This window comes from Hyaloscypha bicolor (genome assembly GCF_002865645.1).
Source record: "Hyaloscypha bicolor E unplaced genomic scaffold K444scaffold_53, whole genome shotgun sequence".
NCBI lineage: Eukaryota > Fungi > Ascomycota > Leotiomycetes > Helotiales > Hyaloscyphaceae > Hyaloscypha > Hyaloscypha bicolor.
The window spans coordinates 3,293,430-3,316,963 of record NW_020194555.1 but is presented as its reverse complement, the minus strand read 5'-3'; the positions used below and the strand labels follow the sequence as shown (position 1 = coordinate 3,316,963).

At 50.2% G+C, this 23,534-nt stretch overlaps 9 protein-coding genes across 9 annotated transcripts; 4 read left to right on the top strand and 5 right to left on the bottom strand.

Annotated features, from left to right (window-relative positions):
- Positions 1-523: 523 nt before the first annotated feature.
- K444DRAFT_651793 (ras-like protein) lies at positions 524-2,220 on the bottom strand (the record flags this gene model as incomplete). The annotated part of the gene is made up of 3 exons (XM_024885738.1): positions 1,954-2,220; positions 1,363-1,881; positions 524-619 (listed from the first exon to the last, which is right to left on the bottom strand). The coding sequence occupies exons 1-3, from the start codon at positions 1,963-1,965 to the stop codon at positions 524-526; spliced, it is 627 nt and encodes a 208-aa protein (XP_024739818.1). The 5' UTR covers positions 1,966-2,220.
- A 685-nt stretch (positions 2,221-2,905) lies between these two features.
- Positions 2,906-5,549, bottom strand: K444DRAFT_558259 (DNA mismatch repair protein MutL). Its single transcript, XM_024876814.1, has 3 exons — positions 5,276-5,549; positions 5,047-5,226; positions 2,906-4,998 (listed from the first exon to the last, which is right to left on the bottom strand). The coding sequence occupies exons 1-3, from the start codon at positions 5,366-5,368 to the stop codon at positions 3,115-3,117; spliced, it is 2,157 nt and encodes a 718-aa protein (XP_024739817.1). The 5' UTR covers positions 5,369-5,549; the 3' UTR covers positions 2,906-3,114.
- A 128-nt stretch (positions 5,550-5,677) lies between these two features.
- On the top strand, positions 5,678-6,884 carry K444DRAFT_627778 (pyruvate formate lyase activating enzyme; the record flags this gene model as incomplete). Its single annotated transcript, XM_024882846.1, has 2 exons — positions 5,678-5,993; positions 6,091-6,884. The coding sequence occupies 2 exons, from the start codon at positions 5,678-5,680 to the stop codon at positions 6,882-6,884; spliced, it is 1,110 nt and encodes a 369-aa protein (XP_024739816.1).
- Positions 6,885-7,066: 182 nt separating this feature from the next.
- Positions 7,067-10,817, top strand: K444DRAFT_353897 (GMC oxidoreductase). The gene is made up of 11 exons (XM_024872115.1): positions 7,067-7,368; positions 7,440-7,493; positions 7,543-7,573; positions 7,623-7,809; positions 7,900-7,974; positions 8,027-8,156; positions 8,205-8,479; positions 8,524-8,737; positions 8,783-8,875; positions 8,919-9,586; positions 9,633-10,817. Exons 1-11 carry the CDS (start codon positions 7,248-7,250, stop codon positions 10,440-10,442), a joined length of 2,658 nt encoding a protein of 885 aa, XP_024739815.1. The 5' UTR covers positions 7,067-7,247; the 3' UTR covers positions 10,443-10,817.
- Positions 10,520-11,621, bottom strand: K444DRAFT_610942 (uncharacterized protein; the record flags this gene model as incomplete). Its single annotated transcript, XM_024879850.1, has 4 exons — positions 10,520-10,834; positions 11,054-11,295; positions 11,352-11,457; positions 11,538-11,621. The coding sequence occupies 4 exons, from the start codon at positions 11,619-11,621 to the stop codon at positions 10,760-10,762; spliced, it is 507 nt and encodes a 168-aa protein (XP_024739814.1). The 3' UTR covers positions 10,520-10,759.
- Positions 11,622-11,928: 307 nt separating this feature from the next.
- K444DRAFT_586345 (MATE transporter) lies at positions 11,929-14,471 on the top strand. The gene is made up of 4 exons (XM_024877971.1): positions 11,929-13,411; positions 13,458-13,702; positions 13,749-14,077; positions 14,143-14,471. The coding sequence occupies exons 1-4, from the start codon at positions 12,124-12,126 to the stop codon at positions 14,228-14,230; spliced, it is 1,950 nt and encodes a 649-aa protein (XP_024739813.1). The 5' UTR covers positions 11,929-12,123; the 3' UTR covers positions 14,231-14,471.
- A 1,096-nt stretch (positions 14,472-15,567) lies between these two features.
- On the bottom strand, positions 15,568-17,155 carry K444DRAFT_610936 (uncharacterized protein). The gene is made up of 2 exons (XM_024879849.1): positions 16,930-17,155; positions 15,568-16,759 (listed from the first exon to the last, which is right to left on the bottom strand). Exons 1-2 carry the CDS (start codon positions 17,066-17,068, stop codon positions 15,801-15,803), a joined length of 1,098 nt encoding a protein of 365 aa, XP_024739812.1. The 5' UTR covers positions 17,069-17,155; the 3' UTR covers positions 15,568-15,800.
- A 1,121-nt stretch (positions 17,156-18,276) lies between these two features.
- K444DRAFT_524879 (uncharacterized protein) lies at positions 18,277-21,200 on the bottom strand (the record flags this gene model as incomplete). The annotated part of the gene is made up of 3 exons (XM_024874391.1): positions 18,277-19,514; positions 20,688-20,695; positions 20,743-21,200. 3 exons carry the CDS (start codon positions 21,198-21,200, stop codon positions 18,277-18,279), a joined length of 1,704 nt encoding a protein of 567 aa, XP_024739811.1.
- Positions 21,201-22,652: 1,452 nt separating this feature from the next.
- On the top strand, positions 22,653-23,534 carry K444DRAFT_627771 (uncharacterized protein; the record flags this gene model as incomplete). The annotated part of the gene is made up of 2 exons (XM_024882845.1): positions 22,653-22,687; positions 23,006-23,534. 2 exons carry the CDS (start codon positions 22,653-22,655, stop codon positions 23,532-23,534), a joined length of 564 nt encoding a protein of 187 aa, XP_024739810.1.

Sequence of the window (23,534 nt, the reverse complement as noted above, 5' to 3'; positions counted from 1 at the left end):
CTGCATGCCCTTAACTTTCAGAATCTTGTTTGTGGAGTCATTGAGAACGGGGTTGAATGGGTAGGTGCGGTGCCAGTCTGAGAATCTCGTTTCGTGCATTGTCATGGAGTGGAAGGAGCCGGTCCAAAGATTCATCCAATTCGGTGTCCATGACGGTAAATTATTGTTGCTTACTTCGGACAAAGAAGTCCCTTTAAAGCACATGAGATCCAACGAGCGAGTGAGACTCATCATTCTTTTACTCACGTCCGTGATAATATCCTCAAGCGGTTGCTTGTAGTTCGGAATAGGTACAAAGGTATCACTGTCGTGACACAGTCCTAGCAAGCCAAAGATCTTGTCTCTCGGATCAGTCGCCATGGTTTGGTAACTCCAGCGCATCGCATCAAGTAAGCAGATCGGCTCCATCTTAGATGAAAATCTATCTCGAAATTCTGCAAGGTGTACAGCTTTGAGAAACGCTCGTTGGTGGAGAGGTGCCATGTCCGGATTTTTCTTCCACACCATGAGAGCAGCAACCACATCATCCCAAGGAATCTCGAACTCTCCGCAGAGAACTTTGGCGTTTGCGTTCACTGCTATTTCTTGGATAACCCAAACGCGTGTCCAGTATGATTCGCTGAAGAAATCGTGAATTACTTCCCATCCATCTCTCACCCGTCCATTTCCAGTCTTTTCTCCTTGCTTCTCGAACGGTAATAGTCGAGTTTTAGCCCCCTTTCCGTCAAATTTATTCTTGATCAGAGACTCAATCGCATCTCCCTTTGAACGGGAATAGCCCCCAAAGCCGTAAGGATTCCAGGTATCACACGGAACCCAAGAAATCACCTCTTTCGCCCTTGAATAAATCTGCCGCATCAACCGAACCTGCTGACTTCTCTCAGTCAAATCTTCTTGATTAATGCACAGGGCATCAACCCAGAGCCTCGTCTTTCCAATCTTAGGCCGGAGGCCCCTGAGAGCTTGCCCAAGATTACCAGTGACTTTCACGTTGAAGAAAGACCGTTCACCAACGTCGATCATTGCCTCCGACGACTTTTTTGCATCGCCCCAGCAATATGAAAGTCCAATGTACTCGGGAGGATTGATCAGGGACGCATATTCCAGCGAAAACCCGAGCGGACCCCCACCATCAAGATAATCAGGGTGCAACTTCAGTAATCGTACCTCGTAATTGTCGGAATCTAGAGTTCGGTAGAGACTCCCTTTCACCTGCTTAGGAGCATAAGTCTTCGCTTTTTGTATGAGAGGTGGGAGAGTTGTGAGAGATTTCGGCGCGAGATTGAAGTCGAACTTAAAATCAGAAGCTTCCGGTTTTCTAGCCGGAGGAGGCTTCCAAACAGGAACAAGCGATTGTCTAACTGATAACTCCTTATTGAAGCGTCTGATCTCGCGAACCATGTCGTAGAAGGCGTTGTCGACGTTGATGCGGCACTTTGCGGATGTCTCGATGAATTTGCAGCCAAAGGAATGAGCCCGTGCTTCGCCCTCTTGCCTCGACACTACTCTCTCGCCTTCCAAATCACACTTATTACCAACTACAATAATCGGGAAGTAATCCTTATCTTTGACTGACAAAATCTGCTGTTCGAACGTTAAGATCTCCTCGAAACTCTGTCGATCCGTAATGCTGTAAACTAGCAGAAAGCCTTCCCCAGTTCGCATATATTGCTCTCGCATGGCTGCATACTCTTCCTGGCCTGCCGTGTCGAGGACATCCAGTAACGCGACTTCTTCGTCAATCACACATTGCTTACGGTACGTGTCTTCGATTGTGGGATCATACTCATCCACGAAGTGGCTCTGTATCAACTGGATCGTCAAGCACGATTTCCCGACTCCTCCTCCACCAACAACAACAAGCTTATACTCTCTCAAGAACTATAGCACCAGTCAATTAGCAGCTGAGCCTTATGCTCCCTGCCACAGCACGGCAAGCGCTAGCTCACTCACTTTCGAGGCCATCTTTGTTGAACTCCCGTCTTTGCCAAAGTCCTTCGCGGATTGGAGCACGCCAGCTTGATTCCTCGACCCCGACGACAGAGGATTCGATGGGCTGTTATAACTGGAATGCTTTGCTTATGCTTGGAGATGAATAAATAGATTCATGATTTGACGCTTGTCTCAAGGCACGCTGCGATCATTGACGGACATGCGATACTTCGCTGCATATCAGGTGCAGAGATGGGAGTGTGCGGTTGCGGTGTCTCAGCCAAGCTCATTTAGCCTCGTCAAAAAAGCAATGTGCTGAAAGCTGAAAAGCTGAAAAGACGGCATATTCGGATTACACGTGACCCCAATCTGCCTTTGAAGTTTTGAAAATTAGGTAGACAATTTCTGAATTATGCTGAGTCATCAGCAGACAAAAATCCGGCCGGAGGTGTGGAAAATACTGCAAAGGGTGTTGCTAACTCTTAATAGGAGGTTGAAATCCGAGTTGGAAGACAGGAGCGATGGACTTCGCATCGCTTCCTAAAATCAGTCCTCAAAAATTTGCGGGGGGGTTTTTTTTAAATAAACATCCACCAAATTGTTTGAAGTGGAAGAAGCCAAGCTACAACTTGAACTTGATGCAAAATAACAAACTCATGACTGCCAGGGGTGGCTTGACAGTCAATCGCGCGGAACCTTTGTTTCAATTGGAAAGATATGAGCTGGTTCACCGATTAGGCACCTCGATTTAGTCAACTTATGCCGCAACTAAGCGTAGATCGATATCTTAATTGAACGTGAAAGTTTTGTTTTGATGTATTAAAGTGGGGCCAAATGTGAATGAGGCGGGATTGCAGAAAAGTTACCCCGCCGGCGAGCTGGAGGTGGAGGTTCACTTGGAGTCAACGCTTAAACAGTCACGAATCTGCAGCATCAAACATACCAAGTCTACGAGGACCTCATCAATTTCAGCATGAAATATGGATGAAATTCCTACTTTTGATAAAGCTTTCCTTGATATTATCTTATATAGTGAGCAAATTGCCAGTTGTAGATGCAACCCATTGACGCCGGATATGGCCAGCGTCCCAGCAATGCAAAGCTAATTCAACCCTCCTGCCCGTATTTCACAGATACTGCCCGTGCAATACAACCATCCCAGCAAATATACAGAGCCATAACCTAGCACCGCTCAAACACCCGGTACAAGCCTTTCAGATTCGCGATTTCCACAATGGCGCCTTTCATCAAAGGTTTCGTAGCAATGAGCCTCGCTCGAAAGGCCGGGAACAAAACATCTTCAACAGCTTTATTAATTTGCTGTCGTCTAACTTTGAGATCCTCACTAAGTCCCTCTTCGGGATCTTCTGGCCCCGACGTGGGCGGAAGTTGTTCAGGGACGTAGTAGGATGCTAATTCTCGCAGAAAAGTGGCAAAACACTCTTTTTCGTCCATCCAGTTCACATGAGGCCCTAGACGGAGCAGGAAACGAGGGAGTCTGGCGAGACTTGGTGTGTAGCCTTTCAAGAGGAGAGGAATGCTAAGCAGCTCCCCTTCTTCTGAGACTTCGAAGGAGAAGTATTCGAGGAGCATTTCTCGACGTTCAATGAGCTGGGCTGAGACCAGCTCTATGACTTCTTCGATTGCAAAATCATCTTCCTCGCATGTTGGAGGATCGGTTGATTTCTCGTGCTCGGCAGCCACGCGGAGGAGTTCTTTGAGATCCAAGGGAGGATCAAAGCGGATGGAGCCGAAGTTCCCGAAGTCGGTAAGGCCAAGTTGATAGAAGTATTCATTGCAGACCATGCCGTAGTCTACGAGAAAGAGCTTTACGCCTCCTTGGATGGCTGCAAGGCGGCGCCGCTCATCAACGATACCGATGAAAGTGTGAGTGGCGAAGATCTCGGTCAATTCGTTATGCATGTCGTCGCGAACTTCTTGGCGGAGCTCTTTCACGGTCATAAGTCGGCAGGTGACTGGCTCACGGTCGGAGTATTCGTATTCCATTCCATCGGTACGGGACTCATTCGGTGCTGGTGATTCTGAGAACCCTCCTTCAGCACTGGGTAACATGCTTGTGATTTTGCGCAGTTTGGCATCGGTACGGACGAGATTATTCTCGTAAGGCTTTGGCTTCTGCGTACCAGCTGGTACAGAATTGTGCGCATCTCCAACAGAGGCTTCGTCTGGTGCTCGTGCTCCTGGAAGAAGAGTCTGTGTCATGAAAGTCCGGCTTGTATCCACATGGGCGAGCTTCGTTCTGATATCGCCGCAAATCTTCTCGATGATTTCATCCTCGTTGAGGAAATTGACCTCTCTTTTCGTGGGATGAACGTTAACATCTACACGGCTAGGTTCAATCTCGAGGCTGAGGTAGATGAAAGGATGGCCCCCTTTTGGTAGAAAAGTCGAATATATCTGCTCGATGGCTTTTCGAATGTTCGTAGAATCGACTGATCGATGATTGATGAATAGGAGGAGAGTGGTTTTCTTGACGTGGTAGTTGGCATTGGTAGTCCATCCTCGGGCTCTGTATCCGTATTTTTCATCAGAAGATGTGAACTCAATCAGTTCGTTTGCTACTGCACTTGAATAAATCTGACGGATTCGATCCACGGTCGAAGATTTTGATTGGGTTGCAATCGTGGTTGAGCTTTCGCCTGATTTCTTGCAGCTAAAAGCTACGCCGTCACAATGAACAGCGTACCTACCCACAACATCGAGGATCTTGTTGTACTCCTCAGATGCTGACCTGAAAGCTCGACGGCGGGTGGGGACATTGTAGAAAAGATCTTCGACAGTGATTTGGGTGCCTTGACGCCCTGCAGTAGGCTTAGGATCTGCACTTTGGCCAGGTTTAGCTGGTATAAGACGTCCACTGTCATAATGAGCTTTGAAAGCAACGTTTGAGTCCTTCGTTTTCGTGGTCACGGTGAGATGGGCGATATGGCTGATGCTCGCCAATGCTTCACCACGGAATCCATAGGTACCAATGGATGTCAGATCTTCGAAGGCTTTGAGCTTGGACGTTGTGAAACGTTCACATAGGATGGGGAGATCCTCTTTCTTAATGACAGTCAAAATATGAGTTAAATGATTCATCACGAGACTTACATCGATACCATGACCATTGTCCGTAATTTGAAGCAGCTTCAAACCTCCCTCTTTGACCACTACTTCAAGGGATGTCGAGCCGGCATCAACGGAATTTTCAATGAGTTCTTTGAGAGCATGCACAGGCGCAACAATTATCTCGCCAGCAGCGATCTTGTTGACGACATCGGGATCAAGGGCCTGGGGTAAGATTAGAATGCGATTGATGTTGCAGGACGATGCAGCTAACCTTGATCCGCCTCGGCGCAGTGATAATCTCATCGATAGCCTTTCTTTTCGTACCCCTGGGACTCCCCACGTCCACATCCATGGGCTCAGCCATCTTCGACTCGTTGCTGGTCGGCGACGGATGGCATTGAGGGATGAGAGAATAGCCTAGATGAGCAGGCGCTCTTTCCTCAACTAAAGAAGGTTGAGCATGGATTTTTCAGATTTCGAAGGATATCGCAACAATATTTACTTCTGAATAATCACAACAAAGGAATGCGATAACAGACGAGAACGGGATGTCTAATGTTGACGCGCGAAAGTTCTACGACCCCATGTGATTTTGAATGCCCCTCCAGGCTGACTCAGCGATCTTGACCTCCTTCAAAAGCCCGCGTCTCCATCTTCCTCCTTCACTTTCAGCATGTACAGTCAAAGAGTTGTAAGAGCGGCTCGCATTCCCATAAGAAACTCACTACCAGCAAGATCCGTACAATGGCTTCCACAACGTCGAAAGCTTCACCTTGCCCCGCCGTTCTTGTTGGACGACTACATCCCGAGATACCACCTCCTCTCCGCCATTGACGCATCCAAGAAACGATCTGCTGCTTATGCACATCTAAGGAACTGTAACCTATGTCCTCGCCTCTGTGGAGTCAATCGATACGATAAGACGGGAACCTGTCTGATAGGCGCTGAAACAGTCAAGGTCAATGTCATCGCCCCTCACTTCGGCGAAGGTAAGTAGAGGAACAAAGTATGATCACCTTGCCAATTTACATAGTCATTATGAAGTCCATTGCTAACATGTCTGCTTTCTAGAACCATGCATTCAAGGACACCATGGCTCCGGTAGCGTCTTCTTTTCTGGGTGCAATCTTCGATGCGTATTTTGCCAGAATCACGATATAGCACACAAACGAAACGGCCAGGACTTGACACCAGAGGAGTTGGGTGAATGGTACATCAAACTTCAAAATGTTGGGAATGTCCATAACATCAATCTTATCACGCCAGAGCATGTTGTCCCCCAGGTCGTCCTTTCGATTCTACACGCGCGAGAGCTTGGATTGAATGTCCCCATAATTTATAATACGTCAGCTTTCGACTCGCTAGCATCAATAGAATTACTGGATGGTTTGGTTGACATTTACCTGCCCGACTTCAAAGTATGGAAAGGAACCACGTCCAAGCGGTTGCTGAAAGTGGACAATTATGCCGAGACAGCTATGGAGAGCGTGAAGGCGATGCATGCCCAAGTTGGAGATCTGTGTTTCACCCCTGACGGCATTGCCAAGAAGGGCTTGCTTGTACGGCATCTCGTTATGCCGGGGTACGAGTCTGAGGGCCAGGAAATCATGAAATGGATTGCCAGCAATGTATCCAAAGATGTTTTCGTCAACATCATGGAACAATATCATCCTGATGCTCATGTTGGTAAGCCAAAACATCCTCGGAGATCTGCGGCCACAGAGCCAGGCGGGGACGCAGGTCCCCAAGAGACAGTGAGATACGAGGAGATCAACCGGCACGTCACCCAAGAAGAGATATCAACAGTACGTCAGGCCGCTGAAAAGGCAGGCCTGTGGAGGTTTTGTGACCCACCGAAGCATGATGGTTTCAATATATAACGTTCGCCGTAAGTCGACTGAGAACAGGAAGTATGAGTACTTGGAGTTGGGTTGTTGTTCCTTTCAAATTTCTCTACCCTGAAAAGCAAGAGAGAAAGTATCCATTTCAAACTTGTACAAACAAAATTGAAGGCATAATTCCATAAATAGCATACAATCTTCTTGTCAATCCGCATCGGCTCGTTTCTTTTGTTTGTCTTGTTTTGGAATGTCTGCTGCTAGTTGCACTGACAAGAGGGAAGGAGCAATCGGGCTCAACCCAACCATATCGCAGACTTGTTCTCTGAAAAGCTCCAAAATACCTCCTCAAATTGGACTCAGAATACAACCCCGAGATTTTGGGCCGACCGCTCCTTGCTTATCATGAAGGCAACGCTCGCTCCCTGGCTGCTCCTTTGCTTCTTCACACTCGTTTATTCAAGGACTATCGACCATCGCGACGTTGACGCTCCTTTCTTGGCTTGCTATGACTACATAGTCTGTGGTGGGGTCCCTTGTGCTGATCTACATATCTCGCGGATATCGAGACCGTACATTTTTATTGACTCGAGACAGGTGGTGGAGTATCCGGCTTAGTCCTTGCGAATCGGCTCACAGAAGATCCCAATGGTAACAGGACCCGCATTCTCCCTCAGAGCCAGTCATTGAATTGTCAAAGTCAGTGTTCTGGTGCTCGAAGCTGGCAACCTGCAAGTCCTTCTCGACCAATAACCACTTGAGACGCTAACCACGGTGCAGCGATAATTACGAAGATTTCATTCTCTATCCCATCGAAGACGGATATGGCCTGGGTACAGACTATGACTGGAACCTTTGGACGGTTCCTCAGACATACCTCGATGGTGCTGCACGGCCGTACGATATGGGAAGAGGAATTGGTGGAGGGAGCTTGATTAATGGAATGTGCTGGACTAGAGGTGGAAGGGTGCGTATATTCTTGAGCTACATCCTTCTCCAATGATTGCCCGAAGCTTTGGATAGTCCGATTGAACGAATACTGATTCGGATTTCTTAGGCCGATTATGATGCCTGGGCTTCCCTTGGCAACCTTGGGTGGGGATGGGATGATTTACTTCCATATTTCAAGAAAGTGAGCTACCCAGTCCTAATGCATACCCCAAGAACTAATCACCCTCCCACAGAGCGAGAACTACACAGACAACGTCGATTCTGATTTTGGCCGGGAGCTGTATATCCAGCCCGATGCCTCTACCCATGGCACAGACGGCCCTGTGCACGTTAGCTACCCGCGATATTTCTATAGTCAGTCACGTATGTGGCTTGCACTTCTCTACGTTCTTGCGATCTAACGACATCCAGAGCTCTTTCTTGACGGCCTGCAAGAATTGGGAATCCCAATCTTGATTGACCCCAACAATGGAACCGCGGCAGGAGGCATGCTAATACCTGACTCCTTAAATCCGGACAATCAGACCAGATCCTACGCGCGATTGGATTACTTCGACACCATAATCAATACACGTCAAAATCTGCATGTAGCAACTCATCAACATGTTACCCGCGTCCTGGTAGATGCACCACATAATGCCAGTTCAAGAGATTATCCACCAGGTCTGTGGATCAACGGAGTTGAGGTACCAACACTTCCCGCAGTAAAGACATCTCTAATTTCTGTCAGTTCTTGACGGATGGGAGCCTTGCTCTGCACAACGTATCATGCTCAAGAGAAGTGATCCTTTCGACTGGAGCTGTGCATACTCCTCAGATACTTGAATTTTCCGGTATTGGTGACCCAGCTGTTCTTTCGAAATACGACATACCAGTAGTCATCAATTTGCCAGGTGTTGGAAATAACTTTCAAGACCATCCTTATGTTGGCGTCGTCTATTACTGTAAGTGTATTCCCAAGAAGTCATTGGTTGCACTAATAGTCTGAGATGGGAATTCTAGCTACTTCAATCTGGATATGTTGCATACCAATCCACAGCTGTTGACTCAGATGGAGCAGGAATACTACGCAAATAAGACAGGTTGATCTTCCCTTGCTATCGAAGTCCATGGCTGACATTTCAGGCCCGTGGACTGCTGGTGCTATCAACACCGTTGCCTTCCCATCTCTTCCATCAATGTCACAGAATTGGACCAACATGATGTCCGACGCAGCTAACCAGAGTACTACTCAACATTTGATTCCCGGTCTTGACCCAACAATTATTGCTGGTTTTGAAGCCCAGAAAGCCATCCTCGTGGACCTGCTGAGCCGGAAGGATGTTGGTGCCTACGAAATCCTCAACGACAACATTGGCCTTCTAGCAGTCGCCACGATGCATCCCTTCTCAAGAGGAAGTGTTCACATACAATCTACTAATCCATTTCTTCAGCCCCTCATCGATCCTCGATACTGCTCAAATCCTCTTGACTGCCAAGTCCTGGTTGAAGCACTTCTGTTCAATAACCAGCTCGTCAACACCAACTCGATGAGACTTTTGAAGCCTGGTCCATATGCTCCCTTTTTTCCAAACGCTACTTTCGAAACTTTGATGACTGCTATTCGAACCGGCCTCAGAACGGAATTTCACGGAACTGGTACCACCTCTATGCTGCCACTCAACCTTGGTGGGGTCGTTGATACCCATTTACGTGTATACGGTGCCAAGAATCTCCGGGTGGTAGATTCAGGAATTATTCCCCTGGTTCCTGCTGCACATCTCCAAGCACCTGTCTATGCAATAGCTGAGAAGGTCAGTCTATTTCGCTCTGATGAGAACGAGTCTAACACCATCTTAGGCCGCGGACATCATCAAGAGTGACAACCTGGGCTTGACTCCACAGGGTTGTGGCTTCAAATCAGCTTTTGCTCAACAAGATCCCATCATTTCAGACTCCTCTGGTACTGCACCAAGTCCTATATCCTGGCCAGCAGCGTCGACATTCCCTGAATTGTTTAATTCGAGTGTTCTTGCTGCATTTGAAGCAAGCACACAAGCAAACTCGACCACAATTCAACCACCCTTTGCTTCCGCAGCCGCCAAGGATCAACTCCCATCATCAGCCCCGCAATTTGCTGCTGAAGACGGGATCTTGAATGCGGCCTTCACGTTCTTCACGCCAAGCTCGTCTCAAAATTTTAGCGGAAATGGAAAGACTGAATCTACCTTGTCTACCAACAGCACACGGCCGAAGTCGGTTCTCAGTTCCGCCTTCTCGATTCCAACTAAATCTGCATCGCCCAACAACCATACTGCCGAGATTCGCGACCATACCGGGAGCAGTTCTCTCCACTCTAGTATAGCATCGGTGATCCCGAAAAAGCCAGCCATGGTCAAGCGTCACTGGTCGCCGTCTGGGGCAGCAACTTTAACTTCAAGGTGCCTCTCTACACCTTCCAGTGGCAAGTATTCAACGCGGTTCACGCCAAACCTGAACATGCAAATCCCAGGGAATGAGAAGACTCCTAGAAGGGCAGTATCTCGGGCATTAAGTACTTCGAACACAGATTTCACAAATCTGGGCATGGTACCCGTACCGCACACATCAGTACAAGTAAGACCGACAACGAGAAAACTACCACATACAGGAGCACTGTCCCGAGGTTAGCCACAATAACTGTGCCAGCTAGTGGGGGTAGTGACACAAGGTCAACTTGAACCTCACACGAGCGGGGGATGGAATAAGCTCCTTGCAGTGTAGGCTTGGGTCTTGGGGAAACAAAAACACCCACATGCTGGAAATTTTGAATGGATCTCTATTATTGACCTATGGAGCTTTCATCTGTAAGTAAATTTTGGAGGAGGAAGTGGTATCATAGACAAGACATTAGACGTGCGTAAAACTAATCGGTTGTAACCCCCACATCTTCAAACCCCACGCTATGCAATCTACCCGTTTTGGCGCTTTTAATGTGAAACAAGGCCTTAAGATCTTTTAGAATTCGTCGCTAGAAAGAGTACGCACACCGCCACGATTGAGAAAGCAACGAGGGTGAGGACCTGTGGCACAAAATGTCAGCATGCACGAATCCGTCAACCCCACGTATCTCCGCGTATAACAATGCGATAAGCCCCCGTCTCCTCCGCAACTACAACGTCATCTTCAACCTCCTCCCCTCTCTACTCCATCTCTTTTATCTTCCCATTTCCCTTCCACCGTCCTTCCCACCCTTCGGCCCAGGCGAATAATGAGAAAAGGAAAACATCCAAGAAACTCACACTCTGCGTCTTCCACCCAGTCTGCACGATCGCCATCCTCCTCGAATACTTCTCGACCGTCTTGACATAATTCCCGAACCCCAGCGCCAGACAACACAGCGATAAGAACCAGAATATTATCCCGAGGGGTTTCGCCATTCGCAGCTCGAGATTTGTGGGTTCCGATTTTAGGTGGAAGGAGACGACGATGGCGATGGCGACGATGGACATGTAGATTGAGAGGCGGAGGTAGGAGAGGAATGCTGCGTGTGTTTGTTAGGAAAGCCTAGGAAAGGTTAGGCAATGGGAAAAAACGAACTTCGTTCATTGGCACAGTGGTCGCGGGCGTCGCTGTCTGTGTTGTCGAACAATAGCGGGCCGAGAAATGGAGGGATGCAGAAGATTGAGGATTCATAGTGCCTATTCTTCACATCAATACTTTATCTGGAGAGTGAGGTGTCCAAGGAGAGGAACAGAAAGAGGAACAGTAGGGGTAGGTACACACCGTTCCGCCAGCACAGGCCGTAATTGCACGGGGAGATGGAACGGTGCGTAGGTATTCACGGGCCCGCCTTCCTCTTCGTCGCATGGCGCCGGCATCGTCTTGCTCTCTTGTAAGAATGGAAGTATATCTTGACCTCAATTCATAGTTCTGAGTTCAGACTAGTCGCGTGCTTTGCAGATCTTGTGATATCATTTTCGTCTTTACCCAGCTCCGGCCACCGGACCTCGACGGGCTTTTTTCGTACGGCGGCAAAGCTTTCGACCCGCATAGGCTTTCCAATCGCGGTTAGCGCTGGTCTTATCTATTGGTCGGGCTAGAACGCAATTGAGGAGCTTGATGACAGGGAAGAGAGATGTGGGGAAGCAAAGCTCTTCTCGACAGGCAGGATTACTTTCTCTTCCTTTTCGATACTTTTTCGCAGAGGAAGTTGCATTCTGAAGAGTTTCCCTTTCCTGCTTACTCGTATATATATTTATCGTCTCTTCGCATGATCTGTGAGCTGACAGGTTAATTAATTGCTAGGAACAGCTGTTGGAGGGGTCCATTGTCATGAGAGCAAGCTCGACAGGGCGGAGATTGACTCACAATGTCGACTCCACCGCGGCCGATAAAGGCTGGCAACAGCAGACATGGCTCAATTGCACGATCGCCATTCAGCACCTCGTATCTCTCCGCCTCCCCAATCGCCCACGAATCCATAGAGCGCGATCTCGCCGAGTGCAGTGACGATGAGGTCGAGACGCCAGATTCCCCGAGCTCTGAAGACGAGTCCTCAGAGTCCTCGACTATTCGCCCAGACGCACTTCAGCACTCGTTCTCCAATACGTACAGGAGGCCGAGTTTCGTGGCTTTTGGCGGGACGAGACCCGCGATTACCCCGGGCCCGGCAGAGGGGAAGTATCTGTCGAAGAAGGAGAAGAAGCAGTCGAGGAATGAGGAGAGAAGTTTGTTGAGGGATAACCATCTTGCGCCCCCAAAACATCCTGAACCGCCGAAACGGAGTGCGTTTAATCGGTTGTATAGGCGGTTATTCAGCACCAAAATTTCAAAGAGAGACGAAGAAGCGCCACCGGAACCGATTTTCACTGCTGAGCCGTCAGAGACGTCAGCGCTGTTGGGAGAGTCGGCGAGAACGCATCATGAGCGGTTAAATGCTCAATGGGAAGCTGCTGTTGCGGCAGGCAAGATTAAGACGACGTGGCAGCGGGAAGCGAAGACGCTGTGGGGATACTCGAGTCCTTTGGTTGTGACGTTTATCTTGCAATATTCGCTTACTGTTGCGAGTATATTTACTGTTGGCCATTTAGGAAAGGTGGAACTTGGGGCTGTTTCTTTGGCTAGTATGACGGCGAATATTACTGGATATGCTATTTATCAGGGACTGGCAACGAGTCTGGATACTCTCTGTGCTCAGGCGTACGGATCAGGGAAGAGACATCTCGTTGGATTGCAGCTGCAGAGGATGGTATGCTTTCTGTGGGTTTTGACGATCCCGATTGGTATCATCTGGCTTTCTGCTGAGAAGATCTTGGAGATGATCGTGCCGGAGAAGGAATCTGCGCAATTCGCGGGTCTCTATTTGAGGATTTTGTTGATCGGGGCTCCAGGGTATGCTGCCTTTGAGAGCGGGAAGAGATTCGTACAAGCTCAGGGATTGTTTTCTGCTACTACTTATGTTCTCCTTATTGCTGCACCCCTCAACGCCTTTATGAATTGGCTTTTTGTGTGGCAGTTCAAGTGGGGCTTTGTTGGAGCTCCTGTTGCTGTAGTTGTCACGGATAATTTGCTACCGTTATTGCTGTTCTTATATGTCAGGTTTGTAGATGGTCGGCAGTGTTGGAATGGGTTCACGAAACGTGCTTTCCATAACTGGGGTAAGTTCATCCAATCAATCGTCAGAAGACGTGCTAACTTTCACAGGTCCAATGGTCAAACTTGCACTTCCTGGTCTTCTTATGGTTGAAGCAGAGTTCCTAGCTTTCGAAATCCTTACTCTGGCATCCAGCTATTTTGGAACCACACACTTGGCAGCTCAGAGCATCCTCAGTACTCTGACAGCTCTCACCTTCCAAATCCCATTCCCAATCTCCATCGCAGCTTCCACGCGTGTTGCAAACCTGATAGGGGCAACGCTCACAGATGCAGCAAAAACAAGCGCCAAAGTGGTAAGTACTTTGTCAATAGAAAAATGTTCGTTGTTAACAATACCAGGCAATGTGCGCCGCCACAATCGTCGGCGTCTTCAACGTCGTCCTCCTCTCCTCTATGCGCTTCTACATCCCGCAACTGTTCACTAACGACCAAGGCGTCATCGACCTCGTGGCCTCCGTGCTCCCTCTCTGCGCAGCCTTCCAACTCTTCGATGCCTTAGCCGCGAACTGCAATGGTTTGCTTCGCGGTCTTGGGAGACAGGAGATTGGAGGTTGGGTGAACTTGTTTTGCTATTATGTGGTGGCGATGCCGATTTCTTTTGGGACGGGATTTGGGTTGGGGTGGGAGTTGTATGGGCTGTGGAGCGGGGTTGCGTTGGCTTTGGGATTGTAAGTCCTCAGTTCCTTATTTATTCTCAGGGAGTGATTTTTGAATTGAGAGCTAATTGAAACAGGGTTGCGGCATTGGAAGGCTTCTTTATTTATCGTGCTGATTGGGACCAAGCGGTCGAGGATGCGCAGGATAGGAATGCAGCGGGGTAAAAAGGTAACATTTTTATGCTTATTTGGTTGGCTATGGCTATATTTATGTTCATGAGGAGATATTTGATTCGTACCCGGGACTTAGAGTTGGAACTTAGCTGTGATCTGCTCTACAAAATTACGAAAATGGAGAGATGTTCTTGACTGAAGCTCTTCGAGGGCTAACCTCCCCCGTGAGGTTTATTCTTCCTTGACGCAGGAAGTATATTCTCTAGTGTTTTAATAGTTCTAGAATGGCGAGACCTGCCAGTACTGTGACAGTCCACCCAGAGCGATGTAAGATTCTAATAACAAAGCAGATCCTGAAGTAAATATGTGTGGAAGTTTCAAATGCACCCGTCTACATTTTCAGGCCCTGATTCTTCCGGGACACTCAAATCAGCTACAGCCCTCATCTGATGGCTAGCATGAGCCCTTCGAGATGGTGAAGATTGTGCGCCGCCATCAGATTCTGGACGAATTACAAGATAATTCAAGCGTCCTCACACTTTTTGCGAGAGCGGGAGACCTGTTCAAGTCCACCGATTCGAAGGATCTGATCTACGCTCTCATTGGCTTTTTGAATCCTGGTGTAGAGATAAAACCAGACTATGCCTTGGGCTCGAAGACGTATTCAGTTCCGCAGCTCGCTCATTCATTGAGGGTATTGGGAATCTTGATATCCTTGCTTACTCTCGGGGCGTATCTTACTCCCGAAATGACATTCCGTCTTGGTGTCCGGATTAGTCCAGATCTTTTCTAGAGGTACCAATGGCCATGCACACGAACGTGTCAGGCAGCTCTTCCGGGGCGTCCGGGGCATTTATTTATTGAAGGCACAAACCCAAGCCAACGACCCCGAGCTCCGAAATATCGAGAAACTTAAAGGCGACTTGCTCGAGCTCCAGCAGCATGTCTTGGTTACACAGTCGCAGCGAGTTATATTCACCTGGAAAGCCCAGCTTGGATTTGCTTGCAAAACTGTGTTGCCAAATGATCTAGTATGCATTATCAACGGATCCAGAACACCTGTTGTTTTGAGGCGGTCTGGGGGAACTTTGTTTTCGTTGGGCAGTGTTACCTCGAGGACGCTATGCACGGTGAAGCCGTTACCTGGGAGGAAGAAGAGGGGGAGACATTCATTTTGTCTTAAAAGGCCGTGAACGCGTTCGCCGCATTCAAGCCTACCTCTTCCCTCCCTCTATTATCCCGACAAGTTCAATAGGCCATTATAAGGTAACTAACGCAATATTAGACGTTGAAACGAAGCTGTACGGCTGAAGGGCATTGAGGCCCTGTCTAACGGTAAACTTGAACACTCGCGGAGATTGGCACTAAGATATCGATTTTTAAAGAGCGTCGTTCGAAAGGATGTATTTCCATAGTTAGATACACTTATCGTGAGCTGCTGACCTTCGCTTCAATGTGGAAAATGGTACGAGTGCTGGCCTTGGCTTGTCGAAGGATACCCAAGCAAATCGACCCCAACCGCCACGAAATCACATGCACCTTTCATCACTAGGTGGCGAACTCTTCTTAAAGACTCGCTTTTTCAAATTTGATATCCTACCCAACACTTCCTTTGACAAGTTCAAGTCTTCTTCACCCACTGCTCCCCGTTCCTAACCCACCACTCCAGCCCTGTCCTCAAAACACTAACTTTCAAACTCTTCAGCCCCTTGCACCTCTCCCCAAGTGCACCCAGCTCCCCTTCCTCAATAACCAACCCTCCACTTCCCTTCAACCGCTCTACCAGTTCTATCCTAGGCACACCTACAATCTCCAGCTCTTCAATCCCGACCCCCTTCCCCTCTTTCCCGATGACGTTCAACACTTCCCCCCAACCATTCTCTAATCCCACACTTAAACTCAAAACCCTAACGCTTTTGCAACTCTCCAAAATCGATTGTACTTCGGGGACACTAACTTCAAACATCGTAACATCCACCATCACCAAACCCTCCCCTACCTCCTTCAACCTCCGTACCAACACCTCGCCCTCACCCTCACCCGAAATCGGCCGCATGCCTTGCTCAGTACCCTCCCTATCCTCCTCATCCTCCGTAACCTCGGGACTCGTAACACAAGCCGTGAACCCGACCAATCCCCCTTTCAACCCGGCCAAAATATCCTTCCCCGGAACGCTTCTCAAGAACCCCGCGTCCGAGTGTCTGAACGTATAGCTGATCTCCACGAACTTGACTTCCTGGCCAAGGGCGGAGAGCAAGGAGGAGAAGACATCGTGCGGGGCGAAGACGTCGAGGAAATGGACCTCTCTCAACGATTTCTGTTGCCTGATAAAGGTCACGGCATCCTCATGACTATCCCTCGTCGTGCCGGCGAAGAGTTGAGAATACAGCGTCAAGGCTTTCAAGCCCGGTAATCTCTTTCCCAGCTCTGAGAGGAAGCTAGGTGGGTAGCCTAGGCTGAAGAGTTCAAGTGTGAGGCTTGTGATGGTGGAAGGCAGGTCAGGGATGGAGAAGGGTTGCGTGAGGAGAGTGGTGTATTCGTCGAGTTTTATGTCCGAGGTGAGGATTAGGGATTCTAGACCTGTCATATTTGATCAACCTCTTGTCTCTCGCCTCCTGCTGCCTCCCCTTCCAAGCTGTCTTGACTCCCAGGACACGGGCCCAGCGGCCCTGCAGACAGCGACCAGGCCCCCGGCGGACGCGGGGAATGGAAGGTTGATAGGGAATGAGGGGCAATTAAACCTTACTTACCCGCGGAAAAGGCTTCAGGCGGAAAAGTAGGGAGATTGAAGTTCTGCAGTGGGATCTGCGCTGCTCGTGCTTGGGAGGGCTCAACCGGCTGTTGAGACGCGAGGACTTCGGTCTTGGTACTAAGGTAGGGTGTTGCCATTTTCTATCACAATATCAACAGATCCAAAAAAATAAAGAAAAAAATTGGTGTCTGTATTTTATGGATTAAGTATGAAGAGAAGGAGATGCGGAAGGACGAGAAGAAGAAATACGAGAAAGGAGGGGTTATGCGATGCTGTACCATGATGTCTTGGGTGAGGGGAAAGACAGGGGTGCAAGTGTGGGGTAGCGCTGGAAGCGGAGCTCTCTCGGGATTCTTCCCTTCCTCCCGTAAAACTTCCGGTCCAATCACTCCAGCGAGCTTGTGAGTCCTTCTCCGTCCCCCTTTGCGCCACCTCATCTCCATCCCTCCATCAACCATGACAGATACGACGTTGCTCTCTCGTCATCGAACGCCTCGGGCCATGATTTGCTACCGAGCGAGCCATTCACATGGAATTGCGGCTCCTGACCCTGGTTCTCCCAGCAATCGCCGCCGTCCCTGACAGGCAACATCAGCTTGAAACTGGCAGTTGCCGGCATCATACTGTATCATATAATATACAATTTCGAAGAAGGGCCGTTTTCTTCACTTACCTCTCTCTTCTTTGTGATCTCAAATAAGAGCCCACGTACAAGAACAGCATATTCACTCGAGGATTTGGGTATCGTGTTGGTGCTGTGGTCCTCCACGTGGCGCAGGATCGCTTGAGGCCTGCGGGAAATTGCACCAGAGCTAGTGGACCTCACCAAGGACCGCATCACAAGCAAACAAACGCACAATCAGGACAAACAAATCTTCAGAACGACGACAATTCATCTCCATTATATTCGTTTCGTTCAACCTATTTGCTCATCACGTCGGGCCTCATCTGACAGATATATCGTACACAGCTATCCTCCCTGCGCCGAAAACAGAAAAGAAGAATCCTCCGGCCCTAGATGCTGAACGCCGACGCGGATGCGCGTTGTAGCGCAAGGAACGACTCCACCGAAATTAGATTGATGGAAAATGGATGGACATGGCATGATAATGTACAAGGTGGTATCTTGAGAAGATAGGAAAGAGACAGTGTCATGCAGCGAGATATGGTACAAGGAGCAGGTGCTGTCATCTATGGGATGACGGGGGGTTGTATTTGATGGTGAAGAGTGGCGGTATCTCTGCGTTTACGCGCCACATCACCGCTGATGGGGGGAGGGGAAGCTGGAGGATGGCTACGCCACCACTTCGAATATTGGTGAGGCCAAATTCGGCACGGGGATGCACTAAATTCCACTTCGTGCAGGATTGGGTTTCTCGAGAAGACCACCGATGTCAACGCGGCCACTTCGATCATCTCTTCGACGTGTCGGATCCATCGAAGGGCCTTGGTCTCGAATAGGCGGAAGTTGGAGGTCATGTTGACGTTGCTGCGGTGCTTGGGCCAACTCACTCCGGGGAGTCTGGAATTGTGCTTGTCCTTGGGAATACTCCGGTCTGGTTGGTTGAGAGGGTGCAAACGAGGGCACATTCCCAGACTGAGGGATATTCTGGCCAATGGGACCGGGAGCTCGATATCCACCCATATCTCGTTGATCAGCGTAGCCTGGATTCGGCACGTATGGCGAAGGACCCTGGCTCGGTGTGTAAACCTGTTGTTGAGGGGGTTGTTGGTATCCATATCCATACTGAGAGTCTCGAGAGTGTGACTCCCGTGAAAAGGGCGACGTGGAAGGTTGCTGGTATGGCTGTGGTGTTGCAGGTACCTGGAGAATGAGGACAACGAAATAAGTCGCATCTTTTTTCGCTAAACCCAGGCGGACCTGGAAGTTTCTCTGTTGTCCATCCGAGCCCGAGAATGTGAACATCTCTGGGTGATCAGTTCGCAATTGCCCAACCTCCTCCTGACCAAACCCGACGGACTGGATAGCCCTGTCTTCCTCAAACTTGTGGAGATAAATTGGCGGAAGATAATTCGGTTCCCTTTCACGACGCTCGTCCTCAAATATCCTCTGCAGCCGGAGAACCTTTTCACGATCGTTTGGACTTAAAATATCTTGGAGCTTTCTGCCAACGATTGGCTGCAGAGCAACAGTGTCGCCGAAGTTCTGGGTCGTTTTGGCAATCTGCATTTCCATGGTGAGGTATGCACAAATTGGATCCTGCGGCGGCAGCATTCTCGGTGTGGGAGGCATCGACCCTCCATAGATGTTAGCACTCTCAGCGTTTGCCCAGTCGATATATCTTGGTGCTATCGGACCAGGCATGGACCCAGTTTGTGATTTCAAGACTCGGTATGAACCGGACCTGTTAAGAGGATCTCCAAAACCAGAGGCCATCTGGCCCTCGTGAAACGAGAGTGGTCGCCTCATTGAAGCTTCTGGTGGAGGATAACCTGGGCCCACTCCCTCGTATCTCGACTCCCTCTCATCTCGTAAGCGTGGCCGACCGCGTTTCTTGTGCTGGACATCAACACATGCATCCTCCTTCCCGTTGCTCAAACACCGAGAGCACGGCCGTTGTGCTAAAATGGAACCAGTCAGCCATTATCAAATCGGAACTGAATACAGCAACGCGATTCCCAGCATGGTCGACAGAACGAGTGACAAAATTTCGGCGCTGACAGCGGAGCTTTCTGAAGACGGGAAAATGTGTCAAGTGGGGTTGAAACCTTGGACCCAAGAAGCAGTCTCAAGTTGTGGTTCTTTGGACGCTCCGTTATCAACAAGGTCAGCTCTTAGGGGATCGACTTTGTGCCGGTTTTAGACTGGGGCCTCCCAGTGAAACAACTAGCTCAACTGCTGGCGTTCCCCGACTTGGGTCAGCAGAAGTGGGGACGGGATTTGGGCTTCGCTCGTGGAGCCGCGTTTCTCTGACGTCCCGGCAACCCCAAACGGCGGGTGAAAGCCAAAAAAAAAAATCAGCTTTGTCGATCTGCCGCGGCCAACCTTGAATGTCACAGCTTCCCCGACCAGCTTGACCTGCTGGAGGGGGAATCTGTCACTCCTAGCTCCCATAGTCCGTGCGAACATCCGAACCGAGTGGATGTGAGACGCTGGTCTCCTCTCGCTCGGTCGCTCAATACCAGAATGGAACCGGAAGGGAAGGGAAGGGAAGGGAAGGGCAGGGGAAGGGAAGGGACGGGAGGGAGGGATGAGGGATGATCGAGGGCCTTCCGCTTCCGCCCGCTAATGCCACCGCACCGCACCTGTCAGATCCGCCAATCGGGCCGCGACCCCGCCATTTCGTGCGCCTTGCGCATGGAATAAACGTGCGAGTAGCCCATGATCCTATCACAACTCCAGCTCCATGTCTCGACTGTCGCAGAAAAGCACTCCTCGGCGAAATAGCATGTGGCTGCGCGATTGACGAGGAATGCGACCTGCAGTGGCAGAGCCAGCGGCACGGGTAGCGAGGGTACGGCTTTGGTGCTCGCTTGGGCGGGGTAGCAAATGCTAGCCGCGACAATTTGCGATCAACACTTGAAGCACGCTGGCTGAACATGAAAAAAACGGACCGCATGGGTGAACCAATGGTATCAAATCCCAGATGCCGTTGAACAGGGATGAAGAGTAATTGCGCCCCCAAATTGATCAAGAAAAAGAAGCAAGATTGCTCGAGCACGTCTATGACAGTATTGAGAATTTTGGGAGCTGCAAAAAGCAATTGGCGGGAATCGGAACTGAGACACACGTACCGTCACATCTATATGTGGTTAGCTTGTCTCCAACAAGTGATCTGGAGGCACTCACCTAAGATGCGCTCTCTTGCATGGCACACAAGCCGAAGCAACATGGCCTTTTGTCTTTCGTTGCTGTTTTGGCGAGGAAAAATCTGGCGCCTCCCTGATTGGCGGCCTATCGGGCGTTGAAAATGGCGCAGGAGGTTGCGGGGGATGTGGTGGATAGCTGTGGTGCAGTGCTGGCTGTTGCGGAGGTAGCTGTGGCGGAGGTTGTTGGAAATGAAGCTGTGCTGATTGCATATTGTCTACCCTGTATGAGGGATATGGTGCTGGCGGGGCTGAATCTGGTGGATAGTGCAGTGGAGGCCCTCTATGCTCTGAATGTTGCTGCTGCTGCTGCTGCCGCTGCTCTAACGGAGGCGCCTGTGTACCTTGAAAGACTCCCTGTCCACTCGATCCATAGCTTCCATGACCACGATCGCTGGCTTCGGGGTTTCGTCTTGGTGGAAGCGGCGGAGATCCTGACATGGGCGGAGAGGGGTATGCCCTTATTCGAGCACTGTTGGACACCGCTCTACCCCAACTCAGATCGAGAGAAAAGCGCGCCAGATCTGATTTTCCTCGACGTTCGCCGAGCGAGATATACGAAGTATCGCGATAAGCTGTTGAGGATTGCATGGAAAAGACCGGTTTAATAGTGGTGACGCTGGTCCAAGAAGCTCGAGCTCGGCCTCGCAGACGTCCAGCCTCTCTTCGACGAAATGTGTATAAAAAATTGCCGGTACCCGCGTTTGCTGATAGTCGGCATGCTCTATAAACAGTTTCGATGTTTCAACCGTTTGGAGATTGTTCAAATCCGGCGGACCTGCGACTGAGGTGAGGAGAACAGTCTGAAGTTGATCAGTATCTATTTCTAGAGGGGCTAAGCTTTTGTTACATCACTAACCTCTTAGATTAGAGACACTCTAATAAAAAGTGCTGTGCGCAGTTTCGAATGTGCGGAAAGTCCTGGGGAAGCCAGGGTGTAGACGATGGGGATGGTTCCAATTTCGACGAGAGCTAGGAAGGTCTCTTCTCACTGGCAGCCAGCACGAAAGCACTAGTTCCAGAGTCAGACTGAGACAAGATCGGACAAGCCATGTATTGCGAGTGATACTGCAGATGCAAGATGTTCGTGAAGTCCTGACGTGGTCGGAGCGCTGCAGCTGCAAAATCTCTGGAGGGTGTGCAACGTGCGTGGGAGAATGTGTGGAAGTATGGAAAGGGGGGCCTTACGGGAAGTACAGTAATAGAAAGGTGGAATGCCGTGGCGACGTTCGTTCAAGCGTAAGGGTGTCCCGTAACCGTAGTCGTAACAATTGATTGTGAATAGTAACACTGGAGAAGGAGAAGTAAGTACTCGTATCGAGGCCAACAGCAGTTGCCAGGATGTTCGATCGTGGTACGCAGATGGAGAGGCAGGGTGGAGGTGTGTTAAAGGTGTGGTACGGGTCGGGAGGATTTAAGCTTGATGGGACAGGATTGGAAGACGGCAGACGGTACCTTTGGAAAATCATAAATGATTGTAAGGATCAAGGTAGGAAACGGCAAGGTTAAGGTCGAGTATGGGTGAGGCTTGTTAAGGGCGCGCGTAGCGTGGACTCCGACTGGAAAAGCGTGGTGACCGGAAGAGCAGAGGCAGGAGGAACCGGAGAGCAGGCTAGAGAAAAAGAGGAGGAGGAGCGACACTGGGGGGGGAGTAGGGCCTTTGGGGTTTGGGAGACCCGCGCAACCGTGATGCAGCTGCAATGCGGACGCAGATGCAGGCGCGGGTTTGCCTCTAAGGACAGCTTCGAGCTTGCTGCAGCGCTGACAGCCAATTTGTCAATGGGGGGGGGGGGGGAGCGGCGGGGCAGGGCAGTAGTGGGCAAAGAAGACTCCTAAATAAAAAAGACGAGCCCTCGGCTGCAATTGGCGGGCAGAACCAGCGCGGGTTGAAGAATGTCGAACTCCGGCTGTGGTGCAAGCAGTAGCAGGTCTGCTCTGCTCTGATCCGATCGGATCTGATCTGATCTGAACTGATCTGCTCAGGTCAGGTCTGATCTGCTCTGTTCTGCTCTGCTGGCGGGCACTGAGGTCGAGGTGCAGTTCGTTGCGGTGCCGTCTCTGACGCTGGCTGCTGGGGTTGGGGTTTGAAGGCTTGACGGTGCTGGGAATGTCGGCTAGTCAGGCGTCGGTGCAGGGGTTGTCCAAGGGTCGAGGACGTGCAGCGTTCGCGTGTTCAGGCGGCCGGACTAGGGAGGTTGATCTGTGGGCTTGGAACTTGGGCTAAAGGCCCCCTGCACAACTTTTAGGTTAGTTTACGTCTCCGAGATTCAGATTCAGGCCCTGCGACTACGACTCCGCCTCCCCTGCGAGTGGGAGTGCGACAGCAGCTTGGAGCGACGCCAACAGGGACCGCCCGCCACGGCCCAGGGCAGCCCAGGGCAGGGCACGCAAGGACGACAGGGGCGCGGACCGTTGGGAAAGATTGGCTTGCCCGGATTGGCGATCCCGCTGGAGAAGGGAGCAGAGCAGAGCAGAGGAGAGGAGAGGAGAGGAGAGGAGAGGAGAGGAGAGGAGGGTAGAGCAGACAGACAGACAGATAGACAGACAGACAGACCGACAGACCGCCAGACCGACACACACCAAAGAGATGGGGATGGAGCAGGAAATGACGGTGGCAGCTCGCATGCATGCATGCAACAGCGGCCTCCGCTGGAAAGCAGCACTGCGAACCCACCACCGTGCAACGGCAACAGCAACAGCAACAGCATCAACCACCACCTCGCGGGGAGGAGAGTGCTGAGAAGAGTGCTGCAGCGAAGGCAGATGGGCGAATGA

What these genes read in the sequence shown, in the direction of transcription:
- K444DRAFT_610936 (XM_024879849.1), bottom strand. Translation starts at nt 17,068, where the DNA reads ATGGCAACACCCTACCTTAGTACCAAGACCGAAGTCCTCGCGTCTCAA. An exon ending in GCCTGAAGCCTTTTCCGCGG is followed by an intron (nt 16,760 to 16,929) that starts GTAAGTAAGGTT and finishes CAAATATGACAG; the next exon opens with GTCTAGAATCCCTAATCCTC.
- K444DRAFT_353897 (XM_024872115.1), top strand. Translation starts at nt 7,248, where the DNA reads ATGAAGGCAACGCTCGCTCCCTGGCTGCTCCTTTGCTTCTTCACACTC. An exon ending in GCTCACAGAAGATCCCAATG is followed by an intron (nt 7,494 to 7,542) that starts GTAACAGGACCC and finishes GAATTGTCAAAG; the next exon opens with TCAGTGTTCTGGTGCTCGAA. An exon ending in TGTTGGCGTCGTCTATTACT is followed by an intron (nt 8,738 to 8,782) that starts GTAAGTGTATTC and finishes TAATAGTCTGAG; the next exon opens with ATGGGAATTCTAGCTACTTC.
- K444DRAFT_586345 (XM_024877971.1), top strand. Translation starts at nt 12,124, where the DNA reads ATGTCGACTCCACCGCGGCCGATAAAGGCTGGCAACAGCAGACATGGC. An exon ending in ACGTGCTTTCCATAACTGGG is followed by an intron (nt 13,412 to 13,457) that starts GTAAGTTCATCC and finishes TAACTTTCACAG; the next exon opens with GTCCAATGGTCAAACTTGCA. An exon ending in GTTGCGTTGGCTTTGGGATT is followed by an intron (nt 14,078 to 14,142) that starts GTAAGTCCTCAG and finishes TAATTGAAACAG; the next exon opens with GGTTGCGGCATTGGAAGGCT.
- K444DRAFT_558259 (XM_024876814.1), bottom strand. Translation starts at nt 5,368, where the DNA reads ATGGCTGAGCCCATGGATGTGGACGTGGGGAGTCCCAGGGGTACGAAA. An exon ending in CTGCGCCGAGGCGGATCAAG is followed by an intron (nt 5,227 to 5,275) that starts GTTAGCTGCATC and finishes ATCTTACCCCAG; the next exon opens with GCCCTTGATCCCGATGTCGT. An exon ending in ACAATGGTCATGGTATCGAT is followed by an intron (nt 4,999 to 5,046) that starts GTAAGTCTCGTG and finishes ACTGTCATTAAG; the next exon opens with AAAGAGGATCTCCCCATCCT.